The following is an 18,490-nucleotide window of genomic DNA, read 5'->3' on the forward strand; positions in this document are numbered from 1 at the left end:
TCCCCAAAGACAGAAAAAACCCAGTGAGTCTATTACTCTCAAACCTGGCAGCCACAGAAGTCCTCCAGGTGCAGCAGTAGCAGGTCTCAGCAGGCAGTAGCAGGAATCCACTGGGCAGCAGGATCTAGTCACCGTCTCTGTCGAGTCCAAAGCAGACCAGGCCCAAGCCAGACCACAGAGAGAGAGTGCAGAGCATACAAATTGGAGCCTGTTCTAAGGCAAGCCTGCATATTTAACTACTTGTAGGGCAATTTTAAAAAGGCACGCTCTTTCTAGAAAATCTCATTGGCCAAAAAAAGAGAGCTCCCGCAAGGATTGTCCACTCCCCACTCACTCCCCACTCACTGCTTTCTACTCTGCCTCACTCCCCCCTCCCTTCTCCCCCACCCATCTGTGAAAAAAGCAAAGGAACAGCCCAGCCACAATTTCCAAAGTTTACTAAATTAATCCAAATTAATTCGATAAACTTGAGTTCAGGAATACCGAATCTGATTCGGTATTCCCTTTTGAGTTCGGTAATACAAAATTTTACCAAAGCAGGTAAAAATTGGTATTTTTCAAGGAATACCGAACCTGAATTGCACGCCACTATTTGGAATCTTGCTTTGTAAGAGAGCAGTTTGTTTTATTCATCCAGGTCAGACAAAATAGAAGAAAAATGCAAGAAAATGTCTAAGTTTCATTGCAAACCAGGATATTTTAAATTCCAGAGTGATACAGGAAGGGAGGCGGCAGCACAGCATGCAAGGCCAGGGGCTTCCAAGGTTGGTTTTTGCAATGGCAAAATGTGCCGACCCCATAGAACTGGGTACTACATACCATTCCAGTCTCGGTTTTGCTTTCCTCCAGTGCAAGAGGCTAGCAGCCAGCAGTGACTGGGCCTGCTTTTTTGAAAAAAAAATTAAAGTTCAGTGTTGGAAGCTAACCAGAAACCAGTTCTGATTTGAGACAGAACGGCAGCTTCCACAGCTGGATGTCCCTGCATTTTGATTAACTCAATCTCAGTGTGTTTTCAGAAGGCTCCTTCAGGCTTGTCACTTGTTCCTTGACTCCAGTGCCAACATGGTGTGATGCTGTTGCAAGCCTAGATAGATGTGTAATATAGTGTGTGATGTCAGAGAAGCCTTTTAGAACCTGCCAAGTCGATTCGGCTGAATGGATCCCAAAAGGGATTCTGGAGAGCTGATGGTGAACGTTCAGACCAATAACCTGCATCCCTTGTAGTTTTAAAACAGTGGAAACGCCCGGTGTTTCCCGTCTCTAACAACAGCCACTTTCTCAGCTAGTGCTGTGATCTATGCAGGGCTCATTTCGAGGGGGAACACACAGGAATGCAGTACCGGCAGTTCCCCAAAGAGGTCCCATGTCAGGTGGCCCCGCCCACCTGACTCGGCCATTTTGGGCCCGTTTCGGCCTGGGCTGGGGCCAAAACAGCCCGGATTGGGCCTCTGGTGGGTGGTGGATCACTCTCCCGCTCAGCAGCAGCCCGATCCTGACCATTTTGGGCTCCTTTTCAGCCATTTTCAGCCCTTTTTTTGCCATTTTGGGCCCAATTTCGGCCCAGAATGGCCAGGATTGGGTCCAAAACAGCCAGGATAGGTGATGTCAGGGGGTTTGGCGTATGCAAATCAGCCATGCTTATGAGTTATGCTAATGAGTCCCTCCAACTCTTTTTCTGTGAAATGGCCCCTGGATCTATGTCTTTTTCTTAACTGGAGGATCAGCCTTGGAGAAGTTTATGCTGATCATAGGAAACCCTGCGTCTGCCACAGAATCCCAGCAGTGGAGAAGGGCTGATCCAAATCCCTGCTCCGCCCTTCCAAAATACCTTTCTAAAGCTGTCTTTCTCCTGGTAAATCTCCACGATTAGAAATAACTCTTGCTCTTTTATGTTGCCTCTCCAGGGAACCGGCTAAGAAAATACCACTTTTTAAAGCGTGCTCTTGGACGGGATATTGTAGGCAAAAGGAAGGCTTTGCTCCTCTGCGCACACGTTTGCGGAACTTGAAATTGTAACACACACACACACACACATAGAGAGAGAGAGGCATGTCGCTCTCTTGGCTTTATAGAGAATGAGCAGGGCCCAAGTTGGTGCGGCTGCTGTCCTGTCCAGTTGTGTCCTTGGTGTCTTCTGCTCTGCCTCCCTCTGTTGTTGCAGACTAACAGTGGGAGGCTGTCATGAGGCCGTAATGCCGTCGCCTTTTCCATCTCGCTGCACTTCTGAAGCCGTGCACGTGGTCCCTCTTCCACTTTCTGTTCTCTCCCCAGGGTCAGGGGGCAGCTGCTTCTCTTCATCTACGGGCTAATCTCTCACTGTCTTGGGCCTGCGGACTTGTTCACCTGCCTGCTTCCATTGCGTTGTGGCAGCTCTGATGGCTGATCACATGCTCAGCCAGCCCAGACTGTGTGAAACACCCATAGAAGAAGCCGCTCAGTCCAGTAGAGGACCTCTGCCAAGATGCTCCGCACTGGCGGAAGCCTCCAGCCAGCCAGCCTTTTTCAGCTTTGTGGCTTGATCCGGGGAGCTGTCCAGGCACTGCATAAAATTATCATGTATGCCTCAGGTGTGTCTATTCTCTTTCTGCCCGCACCCAGCAGTTCTGAAACGACATTGGCAGGTGGAAGAGCAGAATTTGGACAAGGAACGGTCCTAGATTCCTGGTCCATCCCTGGCACCAGGTATTTTCTCTTAATAGGACTTTAATTGCACTACTTTAATGGCCTCACATCCAGTCCATTACGTGCTGCAGTGTCCTGAAAGTGTTGTTCTAGGATATTTGTCCCCACACTTGTTCCTCCTGCCCAAACATTTCCTAACAAATCATTTCAACTGCCCTTACGAAGTAGAGTAGAGCACATGGCTTTAGCTACGACAGAACAACTAGCCGTAGTTTTCTGCCTTAAAGGCGCTTCAGGCTTGCACATCTGATCCTTGCTACCCCTTCCTTTCTTCCTTAGCAGGTGGAGAGCAACATGAACATTTTTTTAAAAAAAGCTAGAGTTATTTCTAGTCATGAAGATTTTGCCAGGAGAAAGATAGTTACTTCTGCTTTCTCAGCAAACCATAGTTTGCCGTTACACCCCAACCAGCAAATTATGGTTTGTGCTTGCCGTGCAAGCTAGGATTCCAAATTGTGGTTTTTTTTGCTCTTTGTTTTAGTTTCCTAGCTTGAGTACAAAAGCAAAAATGACTAATTATCTTGAGATCGCACAAGCTTGAAATGTGTTGTATCTGAACCCAAACTCTGCTACTGCAGAGTTGGTTTTTGTAGTCCTGTTGTAGTGATCCATAAATCATTAGTCTTATTCAAATAAAAACCGTCAGAAAGGTGGCCCACATAAGCCACCTTCTCTTTCCTCTGCCCTAGACCACCTAAGGGTGAGGGTGAGCTACTAGAACTGGATATAATAAGAGAAGAACAGAGAATAAGCATGCAAGAAAAAGAAAAGAGTACAGGAAAGAGGTAAAGGGAAAATGCAGCCGCAGAGGAAACTGGGCAACACAGAGGAAAAGCTTATCATATAAATGTGGATCTGTCAGAGATGTCATACATAATCCCCCCCCCCCCACCGGCACAAATATCTATAAGTACCAGTAGGCCAAGATGGGACTTCCAGTAACGCAAGATTATCCTTTTAGCCACCAAAGTAGATTTAAGAATCCAAAGTACCTAATCCAAGGAGCCAGAGACGAGAGATTCTAGAATGAAAGTGTTCAAAGTAAGATTCAGTGAAGGATGCAAAATGAGATTAACCCTAACTCCCGTATCTTGCCAAAGTTAGTACAAGTTCAGGGTAGTGCCATCAGGTATCAGAGATACTTTCCACAAAGGGACAGGCTTGCATAAGTTTGCCTGTTGCTGCTGCAACTGCTAATACAGCAAAGGGGCAGTAGAGCTTCCACATAGCAGGTTTCCGTGGTATTTTCTAATGGCAATTTAATATTGATATACGGTTACACCAAAATACGCATCATGTTCTCAGAACTCCCGGCTTTCATTTTTTAAAAGTAAGTCTCTTGCCCATTTCTTTGCAGAGATGTTTTGATCTGTATGTTTCTGCAAAGAAAGGGGCTAGACACTTCCTTTTTGAAAGAAAGAAAAAAAGGAAGTTGGGAATTCAGAGAAATTTCTTGCTGCAAAGAAAGAGGCTAGAGACGTCTTTAAAGAAAGAAAAAAAGAAAAAAAGAAAGAAAGCTGAAAATTCAGAGACCATGATGCATATTTTGGTATAATCAGGGCCTATTTCGAGGGGGAACGCACAGGAACGCAGTTCCAGCAGTTCCCCAAAGAGGTCACATGTCAGCTGGCCCCGCCCACCTGACTCTCGGCCATTTGGGGCCTGTTTTGGCCTGGGTTGGGGCCGAAACGGCCTGGATCGGGCCTGTGACATGCGTTGGATCACTTTCCTGCTCAGCAGCAGCCCAATCCTGACCATTTTGGGCCCCTTTCGGCCATTTTCAGCCCTTTTTTGCCATTTTGGGCCCAATTTCAGCCCTGAATGGCCAGGATTGGGTCCAAAAAAGCCAGGATAGGTGATGTCAGTTGTGCTAATGACACACTTCCGGTGATGTCAAGGGTGTGGCATATGCTAATGAGTTGTGCTAAAGAGTTCCTCCAGCTCTTTTTCTACGAAATGACCTCTGGGTATAATGGTATATCAATATAATGCTATTAAAACACTGATTTTTTAAAGAAAAAAACTCTGCAGTAGGCAGGAGAAATGGCTACCACAGCAGCAATGGCTACTGGGTGGGCAGGAGCAAGAAAATCTGAACTTTTTCCACCCACATAGCAACCAAACAAAGCAGGTTTGAGAAAGATTTAGAAGTTTTTCAACAGGCAAGAAGACAGAAGAAAGGTGAGAGCAGTTTGAAGGCCCAGAAACTTCAGGATTAAGTTCAATGCCAACTGCTGCTTCGGTTGAATCTACCGCCTTCTGGCCCTGGTAGGAAAGCTGAATCCTAGTTACAAAGCACCAAGCAGCTTACGCTTGTCATCCTCCCTAATTAGTTGGGATAAAATCATGAGATCGTCCCAGAAAATAAGTCTGCCCCCCAATTTTGATCTTCAGTTTGTGCAGGCGCGTCAAGCTCATATATGTGTAGGAATCAAAACCTGATGGGAGTTCTCACCATAGATCAGTCCAGGCTGAGGGCTTCAGTTGTAGGAGTATTAAGTATCTGGGCCCGCGTATATCCTTGGTATCTCAGCTAGGTTGACGTGCGCTGGAGCCATAGATCTACACCAGTTCAACATCTTTTAAAAAATAATCTGCTGAGCATGTTAAAACAGTTGGAAAACAGCTGTGGAACAAGCTTCCTGGGGAAGTTGCCAAGTTCGTTTCATAGGAGTAGAAAAGAGGGAAGAGTCTAGTAGCACCTATAAAACTAACAACATTTGTGGTAGGATATGAACTTTCATGAGTCACAGCTCACTTCTTCAGCATCTAAAATTTTGTTAGTCTTATAGGTGCGACTGGATTCGTGCTCTTTTCTACTGCTACAGGCAAACTAATACGGCTACCCATCTTGATCTATCCCTTTCATAGGAAGCCTTTTAGAAAAGTCCCCTGAAGTGTGTGCCTGGAGTCTGTGGAGTGCAGGACTCGAGAGCCTTGACTGGAGGACTTCTTTGGATGCCTCATTTATTTATGTATTTATTTAATACCCCACCTTTCTCCCCGACGGAGAGCGTACATCATTCTGCATTTTATCCTCACAACAACCCTGTGAAGTAGGTTAGAGTGCAAGTTGTGACTGTCCCGATCAGCAAGCTTCCGTGGCAGAGTGGGGATTCGAACCTGGGTCTCCCAAATCCTAATCCGGCACCATAACCACTGCACCATCCCTGCCCTCTCTGCCTTCCAGCGCTTGGCTTCTGAGGGTTGTTTTTAAATATTTTTCTTTTTCTTTTTGGCAGCCTCCAGAGGACATCAGCGTGGTGGCCTGGAACCAGCAGGTCCAGCACATCCTCTCCTCTGCCCATCCCAGCGGGAAGGCTGTTGTATGGGACCTACGGAAGAGTGAGCCCGTCATCCAAATCAGTGACCACAGCAACAGAGTGAGCGAGGGAGCAGCCCTGGGCTGGACCCGGGAGGGCTACGCGGCAGCAGTGTTTGTCATTCGGTTGTCGTCGTCTGTGTGTCAGTCTCCATGTTACATCGTTGTGCCGGCCCTTTGGCGGCGTCTCTGTAGGCTGCGTGCTGTCCTCTGGAGACCCGTTTATCATGACAGCTGCTTGTGTTCAGTGAGAAGTGCTTGAGTGTGCATAGGGCGGGGCAGTGTTCTGTGTATTCCTCTCCATTTGAGGACGTCTTAAGATGCCCTACCGCTACCCTTGCTTTCTGCCTCCTTTCTGTGCCCGGATCATGCAGGTCAGCAATATAGATGCTAACTTGGCTCATGTTCCGTAAGAATGTGCAAATCCCTTGCCCTTAGAGTTACGGAGATACATTTCTACGTGTTTTCTGGAAAGCATCTTTGTCCAGGAGAGCCCGAGCATTTGTGGTTTCTCTCTATCATCTCTCCCCCCCACCCCCAGCTGTCATCCGTAAATCAAGCTCCCTTAGCTATTTGCTCTTTCATCCTTTGACCCCCACTGAGCTCTCGGAAAGAGAACTTGGCCCTGTCCTTCTATGTGTGTTTGCTCATCACATCTGCCGCATTTAAGCCCAAGTTGCTTTGCCCCCAGATGTGCTGCTCAGGAATGGCTTGGCATCCCGAAATCGCCACCCAGCTGGTCCTCTCATCAGAAGATGACCGTTTGCCGGTGATCCAGATATGGGACCTGCGGTTTGCCACCTCTCCCCTTAGCCAGCTGGAGGGCCACACAAGGTAAGAACTCGACTTGTTCACGTCTTCCAAGCTGGACTGCGAGAGAAGTCTTCACTGGATGCTTAGAAACAGCTTGCGGGGAGATTTGTCCTTCCAGAGTATAATTTAAGTGTGGGAAAGGTGGTATTACGTTCTGTGTTTGAAATCCACGTCCTGTATTTACGGTTAACCCAACATGATTAAAAGGATTGAGTCACAAAAGCCATAACAAAAGGACAGGAAGGCTTCCTTTAAAGGGAATAAGTCTCCTACAGATAAGGACAATAACAAAAAGCACAGACTCTGGGAAAACAAATTTTAATAGACAGCAAAGCAGGGGAAAGGAATTTTAGAAACCAATTGCTAAATAAAGGAAAACACTGAAAGGGCTGGTACGGGTAATTATAGCAAAAACAGACAAACGTCCCCGTATACTCAAACAAAACTTATAATAAATTAAAGAACCATCTTTCCAGGGCCCTAACCATTGGGAAGTCAGATATAATATACTGAACTCTATGTGTATTTACAAAAAACAATGCCTGCTGTCGGCATACAATATAATGGAGCTTAACAGAGTAATATGATTTGTTTTAAATAGAACTCTAAAAGCCCAATGTAAATCATTTGGCCAATGTTTAGGGCCCTGGAAAGATGGTTCTTTAATTGATTATAAGTTTTGTTTGAGTATACGGGGATGTTTGTCTGTTTTTGAAATAAAGGAAAACAGCAAATAACTGGTGGGACAGTGAATAACAGTTGGGCAGGGAACATTGTGACGGATTATTGAAGGATGATGGATTGTGGAGAAGCGAAACAAATCCCATCTTCAGCGAACCGTTACTGAGAGGGGGAGACCGTCTGGAACCACGTCCAGGTGACAAAGAATGTTTTAGAGCTGAGTGAAATGCTGAAAGTTCACGACCAGCAGATGGGTTGGTGGCCCGTAGCTTGGCCGGCTTTTCAAAAAGAATCAGGCAGGTTCCTAGCTACCCGTCATTACAGCTAGCTGAACCAAAGTTCCATGTTCAGAGGCAGTCTGTCTCCAAGGGCACGATTTAACATGAAGTGTGGCACATCTTGCCCTGCTTGTGGACTTCCCAGATGCGACGTCTGAGAGCCAAACTACAAGTGACGCCTTACACAGGTTGGACACTAGTCGGCTTCCCTCAAGTTTTGATGGGAAATGCAGGCATCCTGGTTTTACAGCTTGGCTCTCCATTACAGCTGCAAGACCAGGATGCCTACATTTCCCATCAAAACTTGAGGAAAGCCGACTAGTGTCCAACCTGTGTAAGACGTCACTTGTAGTTTGGCTCTCAATGAGAATGCTGGAGCAGATGACTCCATTTGGCCTGATCCAGGGGGTAGGGGGCCGCTCTTATATATTAATTATGTTTCCCCATTTTGTTCCTGCACCTTGAACGCATGTTGTTCTGCATTACTTGATGCATTTAAATAAAAAGCATCATTTAATACATCAGTTACATTGTACTGCAGTTCTTTTCCTCCCAGCATCATACTGAAAATCAGTAACTTCTAGTTATCTTGCTATCTTTTTCAGGTCGAACAGCCTGTTGGTTTTAAGACCTAGATGGGATACGGGAGATGGAATTTTTTCATTAACAATTTTTTTTTTTAGGAGGAGAGTAGATGGGTATTAAAGCACGTGCCTGGAAACAGTCCTAAGTTAAAGGCCAGCTCACTCCCTGGCCTCCACGGGCTTGCCAACTGCTGTGGCCGTTCCTTGGTGACATCACGATCTTAGAGATTCCCACCATGCAATCCTAAACAGAGCTGCTTCCTTCCGTGCCCATTGACTTCAGGGGATATAGAAAAGTGTAACTCTGCTTAGGATTGCACCATAAGACCCTTAGCAGTGAACCAGTTGGGCCGCTTTTAAAACGCTTAAAGAAAGTGTGGCGTGACTCGTATGCGGGGCGGTGTGTGTATTTGCCGTGCAAAGATGAACTCTTGGGAATTTTTGTGGATAATTTGGGCCCCAGAAAAAGGCTGATCAGGGCTTACGGAGGCAGGAGTGGCAGGGCGTGCGTACGGCTTCATTGCTTCTGGAGCCGCCTCCCTCTTGCACAAGTTTTGTTCCCGATCCGCTGCATGGGCTCCCCTTCCGTTAAGTCTGTGCCAGCCCTTTACTTGTCACAAGTGCCAGTGTCTTTGACATTTTGATGCAAAGAAGTAGAATTAATTCCGGGGAAATAAATATACACAGATTTGCTTGACTTACGTTCTTAAAGTCTTGAATTAGCAGAATACCGTCACGCCAGACGACATGCATTCAGTTTTAGGAAGTATGTTGCCTTTCAGGGGCATCTTAGCTCTCTCCTGGTGCCAAGCAGACCCTGACCTGCTGCTTACCAGTGCCAAAGACAGCCGGATCCTGTGCTGGAATCTCTGCACCAGTGAAGTGAGTTACATGTTTGATTGCTATTCCCCTAAGCAATGCAGAAGCTCTGTTGTTGTACCTGTGTACTCCCCTGAATGTCATAAGTTCCATTTCACTCCTGTCTCATTTTTGTCATGTAGAATGAGGCTTTTCGACCTTTTTAAAAATAGAATCATAGAGCCAGAAGGCACCCCAGTGGTCATCTAATCCAACCCCCTGCACAATGAAGGAAACTCACAGCTACCCTGCCCCATTCCCCCAGTGACCCCCTACTCAATGCCCAGGGGCCTGTCAGATATGAGCACTTCTTAGAGGGAAGTGTGAGCTTTTCCTGCTGTGGGTTATGGGACTTTTTTGCTTCCTTAAAAAAAAATCTTCAACTCTCTGGGACAGCAAGCAGCACTGGGTAACCAACCATATGGGCAATACTTAGACCCCCAGGTGCCTGTCTTTCTGGGCACACCATCAATGTACTGCAGTCCTGAATGGCCCTTTTTCTGAAGTAGATGAAGTATTTTGAGGTAACCTAGCAACCATATAGGAAGCTCCCATTCAAAGCTCGCTTTAAGGAATATAGTGAGACCAGGCTGAATGTGATTGCGATCGTGTATTTGTTTAGCAAGCTGCTCTCCAGGTGGCTTATAACTAATACAACAGCTATTAAAACACAAGCATTAAAAACCATTCAAACAAGCCAGGGCATAACAGCACAAAATGCGCTCTGAGCAGCCTAGAACGATGTAAACGAAATGATCTTCAGGCCAGAAGCAGGCCATAACTCATTTAAAAAGGAAAAAAAAACCCTTAGGTTTTTTAGCCTAGTCCTTAGAAGAAAGGTAGGTAGGGACTGAGTGAGTCTCAAGGAGGGAGCAGATACGGTTGTAACGTAAGGCTTGGCTGTAGACAATAGACCGAGTGGTATGTTTAGGGTGGAAGCTGGAGGCATGTAGATATGAGTATCGGTCTGTTGGAGGGCATTCCAAAGGAGAGATGCCACCAAAGAAGAATCCCCCTGTCTCTGGTTGCCATCCACCTCACCTCTGAGGGCAGGGGAGGGTCTTAAGAAGAAGGCAGAAGAAGGTCTCAACTGGCAGGCTGTTCAGTACAGGTGAAGGCAATACTTCAGGTACCCTGGCCCAAACCGTTTAGGGCTTTCAAGGTAAGAACCAGCCCTTTGAGTTGTGACGAGAAACAAATGGGCAGCCAGTGCAGGTCTTTCTGATTAAATCCAGAACTGCCTCAATCAATATAGAAGTGGATCGGGGGGTGTCCAATTTTAACAGAAAAATGGGCGCATTTTTCACGCTCACTGATCATTTTCCTCCATCCCCTTTCCCTGAGCACTTAGCTCTTTTCGCCTCACTCTAAAGTCCCTCTTATCTGAGCTCAACCTAGTAGAGAAGTTGTAGGGAAATGGGGCAGCGGTGGAGGGCAGCTGCAATGTGAAATCAACCCCTGCTTTTTAAAAAATAATTGTTCAGAATTACAGCTGCCGGTCCTGCATCTGGTTTGGCTGCCCTGTTTCCATCCAGTTGTCTAGACTCTTGGCCACGTGTAAAGTGCTGGAAATCAAAGGGAGATGGCCAGCAAGCATGGCTGGAGTCAGTAGCCCGCAGGGGTTGATTTCTGAACAACAGGGAGCTGTGGGTGATTGCAAGAACTAGAGACTCGGAGCTGGGCAGTAGCATCAATGGTGGGTTTGGTTGCCTGCCTGTCTGCCCACCGCAGCCTTCCCAGTGCTCTAGTGGGATCCTGGCTGGGCTTAAGGCAAAGCCTGAACTCCTGCGGGAGTCAAGGCTGGCAGATCCAATAGTGGTGCATCCAATCCCTCGATTCTAATGTTCCCAGAGAAACTTTCCTCTTGGGTAGGGGGTCTGAGACTTCCTTCTGGGCTCCCTGACTCCGTCCTGGTCCCTGAATGTCGGGGGGTGGAGGTGGGTCTGTTGTGGAGCTTTTCAAGAGGGCTTTTTGTGCAGGAAAGAGGGTTGTGCCGTAACAAAATGAATCAGAAAGAAGCTTGGGGTAAAGGGTTAGGGATTATAGACTGTACCACTGTATATAGTTTGTAAAGTCTGTTGGTGTAAGTAGGTTCCCACCATGAAATTGTTTCATCATTTAATGTGTCATGTTAATACTTAACGTTTTGCTGAATAGTTAAGTTTCATGCTAACATGCTAAACATAATTAGATTGAATATAATGTTGAATATAAAATACAAAACAAAGTATCTTAAGTACGTATGAAGGTGGAGAGGGAAACATTACGTCATTTCATTCTGATATTTTTTGCGTGCATTTTATGTGTATGTTTTTTTAAACATTTTACTCATTGTATAAAAATGTCATATTAAATGACAAAAGATGCTTGCATTTTGCTTCACCGCTGCCTTTGATCTCTGGTTGGTTCCAGATTTCTACAAGTCAGACCATTGGATGCCCCATCCTGTTGATTGTATTGACTTATTCTGTGTAATCTGCCTTGAGTCTCAGCAAGAAAGGTGGACTATAAATAATGTAAAGAAAGAAAAGAAATAGGGGCAGCCGAAGCACAGGAGGTAGATGGTGTTGCTGTGCCCGCTGAAGGAAAGCAGATGGTATAATAGTAAAGAGTCCAGTAGCTTATGCTACGATAAAGTTGGTTAGTCTTAATGGTGCTACTGGACTCTTTACTATATTGCATCTGGTGAAGAGAGCTGTGGTTCTCGAAAGCTTATGCTACGATAAAGTTGGTTAGTCTTAATGGTGCTACTGGACTCTTTACTATATTGCATCTGGTGAAGAGAGCTGTGGTTCTCGAAAGCTTGTGCTACAATAAAGTTGGTTACTCTTAAAGGTGCTACTGGACTCTTTACTATTTTGCAACTACAGACTAACACGGCTAACTCCTCTGGAACTATGACAGATGGTATAAGAGGCCTGTCCAGTGCTGACTGAGTTCCTGCTGTTTTACCTGTTTTTTTTTCCTTATTGCTTTCTGTTTGTCTGGTTGATCTGATTGGGTTTGCTGTCTTTGTTTTCTGTCATGCAGTTTTAATTAAATTACATTTTTGCAAACCACCTCAGGGGAGAGTGGAAACACCATGGTGTTTGCACCACAAATTGCTGTCAGGAAAAAAGTTGTCAGAATGAAAAAGGGCAATGTCACAATTTGAAAATGCAGGTTGTCGATTTTTTTTAAAACAAGAAAAGAAAGACCTGCCTTGAAACGTCCTTTGTTTCTGTGCCTTAGGTGGTCTTTGAGTTGCACACACAGACCCAGTGGTGTTTCGATGTCCAGTGGTGTCCTCGGAATCCATCTGTTTTCTCAGCTGCCTCTTTTAATGGGTGGCTCAATGTTTATTCTGTTATGGGCGGCAGCCTGGAGGCACAACAGAAAACCCAGGCTGACAAGGTACAGACACACAAAACTGTCATTGAGCGGGTATGCTAAAAATCAAGGAGCGGTGTTGTTTCGTTGGCTTTTTTTAGTGTGCAGTTTTATGCTTACGAGTCTTGTGGCTGGAACAAAATAGGCACAAGAAGTACATTCCTGTGGCTTGTTTATGGAAGTGATCGAAAGAGTTCTGTGCGGCCCTAAAGCTTGCTATGCTGCCAGCACACTTCACTAAATTATATAATGTCATTACAATGGTCTTGGAGAGCCAAAACACACGTTAAGAAAAACCTAGGTTCAGCACGTGTTCTCTTACCTCAAGGTTTGCTGGGATCTGTAGGCGTCCTGGAAGCTTAAAGTTTAGCATTTACAGAGCAGCAAAAAGGGAAAGGGAAATACAGGCGCCTGTATTTTAAGCTTTAAGCTTCCAGGACGCCTTTAAGCTTCCAGGACGCTTACAGATCCTTTAAGCTTCCACGACTTTAAGCTTCCAGGACCCCTACAGATCTTTAAGCTTCCAGGACTCCTACAGATCCCGGCAAACCTTGAGGTAAGAGAACACGTGCTGAACCTAGGTTTTTCTTAACGTGTGTTTTGGCTCGGAGTCAGCTCTCTTTTGTTTCTCAGGCTTTCCAAATGGGCTGAGAACAGGGTCTTGTATCCAACAACTGTCCTGTGCCTCTGATGGAAAGGTGTTGCCACTTGCAGAAGAGAAGGCAGGGATTTCTGCCGATTCCTTCCTCCCACGGCAGGCTTCACTTCGCCCCTTATGTATTTTTCAGAGCCTGCTGATCCCCAGAAATAAAATTTGGGGGGGGGGTGTCAGCGAGCTGCAGCAGGAATGGGAGCAGGAGGAAGGTCCAGCTACATGAAATCCATGGATGGTTGGATACACACTGGGAAGTGGGCAGTATTTAAATTGGCGGATGATTGAGGGACAGTGGCTGGATGCCTCTGGGAGAACTCGTTACGTACACTGAATGAAGAGCCTCTCTTTTATGCCTTCTGTAAATAAGATTTATGTCGGATTTCCCTTGCTGCTTCAAGCAGAAGTGATTAGGTCCCATACTAATGTAATAAGATTAAAACAGTAAAACGCTGGAGCGACCCTTTTCTAGACTAGCAGGCCTTGGAGGAATTTCAAAAGCTGATTGTGATTCAGCATGGAATAGTGTCCTGTTCCAAGGACAAACAGTTCCACTTAGGAACCCTTGAGGGTTTCTGAATAGTGGTCTTTGTCGTGTTTACTCCCGCCTGCGTGTCAAATAGCGAGAGCAGCAAGGGTCCTAAAAGGGCATGCACTCCAGCCCCTGTTAGATTTCCAGGTCAGGTTTCATGTGTAATTCTTGGAACGGGATGCTGAATACCAGTTTCTGGTAATAATGCAGTTGCCCACATACAAATCCTACAAGCAGGTGCTGTGGAATTACAGAGAGAGTCTGCATCTGCATCTCATATTTTATTGATGTTTACATGTCCCTTGGTTTGCCTGTTGGTTCCAGGTAGCTCTCGGTGGGTTTTTAACAGTAAGATTCTTTGGCATTTTGTTGCCACCATAATCTGTTATTCAATTCTTCAATAACGAGATGTTGGCATTCAGGTAGATGTCTTGAATTTAATAGGAAGGGTGAGGAATATAAAATAACATATGCAGATGAGCTTCCAGGTTTACAGGACCTAGGAACTGTATAACATCAAAACACAAGAGCCAGTGCTTAAAGGGCCATACTAGGATCTGGGAGACCCGGGTTCAAATACCCACCCTGCCATGGAAGCTTGTACTGTTAGACAGTTCACCGCATGTTAAAGGCAATCATGTTGACCGGATGGTAATGCACAGGGCTTTTTTTCTGGGAAAAGAGGTGGTAGAACTCAGTGGGTTGTCCTAGGAGAAAATGGTCACATGGCCGGTAGCCCCGCCCCTGATCTCCAGACAGAGGGGAGTTTAGATTGCCCTGCGCTTCACTTGATGGCGAGGAGGGCAATCTAAACTCCCCTCTGGAGATCAGGGGCGGGGCCACCGGCCATGTGACCATTTTCAAGAGGTTCTGGAACTCCGTTCCACCGCATTCCAGCTGAAAAAAAGCCCTGGTAGTGCTATTTGGGAAGCATAGTAAACCTTTCTTTCCATTGGATCTCAGATCTCCTCCTCTTTCAGTCACCTGGACCCCTTTGACACAGGACAAAGCCTTCTGCCTCTCCAAGTGCCAGAACGTGTGGCTCAGACATCCCTCATCCCACCTTTGAAAAAGCCTCCCAGATGGATCCGCAGACCAACAGGGGCTTCGTTTGCAGTAAGTGCATACAGCACTCTTCCAAGAAAAGTACGGGGGAAAGGACCGACTGGAGAGCATTTTGCATCTGGCCGTCCTGGAACCTCACACAAATAAAGGGCACCACGGAACCTAGGCTCCTACTTAAAGATACCGATCCTCCGTGGATAATAGATTCTTATATAGGTAAAAGGTACCTCCGTGGATAATAGATTCTTATCTACAATTCATAAATTTAATACACAGGGCTCAAAAGTGAATAAATACAGTCAAAATATCATCAAAGTCTTATAAATATACCCTTCTATATAATAAATACTTCTAAGAAATACCAATCCCCCTTATCCCACACCGGCTCAAAGTGCCAAGGGGGGGGCAACGTAGGACTTACCATTCGTGGCTGCCGTACGGCTAAGTGTGTTGGGTTGGGGAAAGCAATGGTGAACTACCCGGTAAAAACTTCACTGCGAGACTCTGCGGATCTCTCTCAACGCACTATAGGACAGAAAGGCCTGGAGGGGGTCGATCTACGGAGTAGCCAAGGGTCGGGCGCGACTTTGTGGCTTGGATCGGATCGGGAAGAAATACCAATAAATTCCACAACTATGTTCACATCCTATTGATCTGAGTGTCCCATTTCTGTAGTATCAAAGGACCATAACTCCTCCAGCTTAAGAACGCCAGCTTAGTTGGGCATTCTAATGCATATTCTAAGAAAACAGAGCTCAACAATTTGAGGCTCTTTTGCTGCTCTTTATTTAGTTCTCAAAAATGCATGGTTTGAAACTACTATGCAGCTATCTCGGATAAAAGCAAAGGAGCCAAAACGAGAAAATGTCTGGTTAAGGGAGCAATTCATGAATGCTACTGTTACTCGTTTGTTCATTTGTACTTGTGTCATGCACAGGAGCCTACAAAATGAACAAATATGGCATGTACTCCCTGAAAAGTATATATGAAAAACTGCAGTTATGTACATCCTTAAAGTAGTATCAAAGGACCATAAAAACTCCGCCAACTTCTGTGGTCCTTTGATACTATAGAAATGGGACATTCAGATCGATAGGATGCGAACATTTGTGATATTTATTGGTATTTCTTAGAAGTATTTATTACATAGTGGTATATTTATAAGACTTTGATGATATTTTGCCTGTATTTATTCACTTCTGAGCCCTGTGCACTTTCAATATTAAATTTATGAATTGTGCTGGAATCTCCACAGCTCCCAAGCGAGGAGCTTGATGAAAAGAACCATTCTGCTCGTTTTCCTAGTGCACGTTTATTTTATTTACAAAACGTGTATGCCACCTTTTTGCCCAATCAAGGCCACCAGGGCTTTTATTAACATCTCATTTAATAGGACAGAGTGTGTATCATGGTTGCCCAATAACTGCAGAACAGCTGGCTGTGATCACAAAGCAACAGCAGTGTTCGTCATTCTGCTCACTGCTTGTTGCTGAAGCGTGCCTGAGAAAAAGTCAAAAACAAAAGTCCTGTGTGTGCATGCATGCCTAGGTATGAGGAGAACAGGTGGATCTTGGAGAATGAGCCCTAGGTGTTGGATAAATACAAGGAGGACAATTCCTCTGCATAACACAATCTTTGTTCCTTTCCATACGGTTCCAAACCTGTATTCTCTCCCACCTTATCCCTGGTGCAACCTATAGATACTTTCTATAGGCTAGTATCTTTCGTCTTGCACCGGGGTTTATAATATGAGTACCAGAACAGTTCAACTGAACTGGATTCCTCTAGATTACTGTCAATAGCATGTAAACTCCACGGGATATACACAAGTTGCCGTACATGCCTGGAAAAGGTACAGTATATATTGTGTGATTTGCCATTGAAGGAGGAAGGGGAGAGTTTGGGAGTCTGCCCAAAAAATGTTAAGAGGGTGTACTTGGATGGCTAAAGTTCACTGGGCTAAAGCCAAAATGGGAGAGATTGTGTTTGCTTTTTTGTAGAGGCCTGACGGGGGAGAAGCAGGGCCGTTTCCACACTACTCTCCTTCATCCGAAATGCTGCGGAACATCACGAAAAAAACGCAGAAGATAGCGTCTTCTCGCGCGAGTACTCGCGCGAGAAGACGCTATCTTCTGCGGTTTTTTCGTGACGTTCCGCAGCGTTCCAGATGACAGTGAGTAGTGTGGAAACGGCCCAGATATTCCGTGGAAGAGTATTACAGAGTTCTGGGACTACAACAGAAAAGGCCCTACCCCTCACAGGAAGCAAACTGGCTACTAACACGAGTTGAAACCTGAAGCATGGCCTTTATTGGCCGATCCTGGGGAAGTGTATATGGGTGAACGTGTTTCCAGAGACGACTGGTGCTTGTTTTGTTGATAGATTTGTAGGTCAAAACACGCACCTTGTACTGTACTTGGAAACAAACTGGTAGCCGGCGCAGTTGTTTCCACACAACAGACCCTCAACTTGTGCCTGTCGTTAATCAAGGCATTCTGAATTAGCTGAATTGTGTTCAATGCTTTTTCAATCTGTCCTCCTCTACCCTCTTTTTCCCCAGTTCGGAGGTAAATTAATCACCTTCGGCCGCAGCAAGGCCTTTTCACAGCCAGGGCAGCAGACGGGGCCGCAACAGGTATTTATCAGCCAAGTCACCACCGAGGCCGATTTCCTGGCCCGCTCCAGGCAGCTGCTGCAGGCTCTGGAGTCAGGCAGTCTTCTTGACTTTTGCCAAAAGAAGATCAAGGCGGCTCAGGAACCATCTGAAGAGAACGTCTGGAACTTCCTGAAGGTAGAACCTCTCTGGCAAAGGCCGGAGGCAGACTTCTTTGACTTCAGCCATCTTCCACCTGCCAGATTTTGTGCAGAGTGGTCTGCGAGTTGTCTTTGATGTTAACTAATTTGAGAACCAAACCCCCATGCAGTACTTACTCAGCTGCATGGCTAGGGTTTTTTTTCATAGGCACGCCGTAAAAAAAGAGGCGATCGTTTTTACATTCACATACAAGTTACAGTTATCTCCAAAAGTATTTTTAATATAACCTTTTTTACGGTCTTAAATTCAGAGTTGTCTTCAGATTAATATGGTATATGTTCTAGTTGTCATTTTCCCCAAATTATTTCCATCGTCGTCGTCATAATACGACGTCCCGTGAAAACATTTCTCACCGTTTAAATGGGAGGATGGTCTCCTGTTCTGGTGTTCTGTAACTACGGGCATCAGTAGCATTGTACAGACCTGAATGCTGCCATTGTGTAGGGTGACTTCTACTTTGGCTCTAACCATGGGCCAAACTAGCTTCATAATGGTTGGTTTTCAACCAGGTTTTTCAGCTGTACTTAGTGCTGGTGCATACGTAAGCATACTTTTCCTGGTTCATACTGATGTGTGGAGGAAGAACAAAATTGACTGGGGAGCTCTTGAGCTAGTCCCTGTCTTTCTTCCCCATGTTTCAAAGAGTGGCTGTCGTGCCTCTACACCTGGCTGCTCTCTTTTTGTTGTTATGTATTGTGTCTAGAGATGGGCACGAATCGAAATGCAAACCAAAGTTCGTGATGAACTAGGCTGGTTTGTGGTTCATGAACCGGCGGTTCGTCAGTGCCCATTTCTGACGAACCGCCACGAACTTTAGGCTGGTTCGTTTGGTTCATTTT

At 45.6% G+C, this 18,490-nt stretch overlaps 1 protein-coding gene across 1 annotated transcript in view; it reads left to right on the forward strand.

The window, feature by feature from the left end:
- The window catches only part of SEC31B (SEC31 homolog B, COPII coat complex component), a 94,276-nt gene that overhangs the window by 31,992 nt on the left and 43,794 nt on the right, over positions 1 to 18,490 (forward strand). The window contains exons 6-11 of the mRNA XM_054983959.1: positions 5,925 to 6,065; positions 6,696 to 6,838; positions 9,143 to 9,242; positions 12,450 to 12,611; positions 14,735 to 14,887; positions 17,397 to 17,627. Coding sequence (XP_054839934.1) covers positions 5,925 to 6,065; positions 6,696 to 6,838; positions 9,143 to 9,242; positions 12,450 to 12,611; positions 14,735 to 14,887; positions 17,397 to 17,627 — 930 coding nt within the window. The remainder of the gene's footprint in view (positions 1 to 5,924; positions 6,066 to 6,695; positions 6,839 to 9,142; positions 9,243 to 12,449; positions 12,612 to 14,734; positions 14,888 to 17,396; positions 17,628 to 18,490) is intronic.

Source organism: Eublepharis macularius, chromosome 6, assembly GCF_028583425.1.
Source record: "Eublepharis macularius isolate TG4126 chromosome 6, MPM_Emac_v1.0, whole genome shotgun sequence".
NCBI classification, from domain to species: Eukaryota; Metazoa; Chordata; class Lepidosauria; order Squamata; family Eublepharidae; genus Eublepharis; species Eublepharis macularius.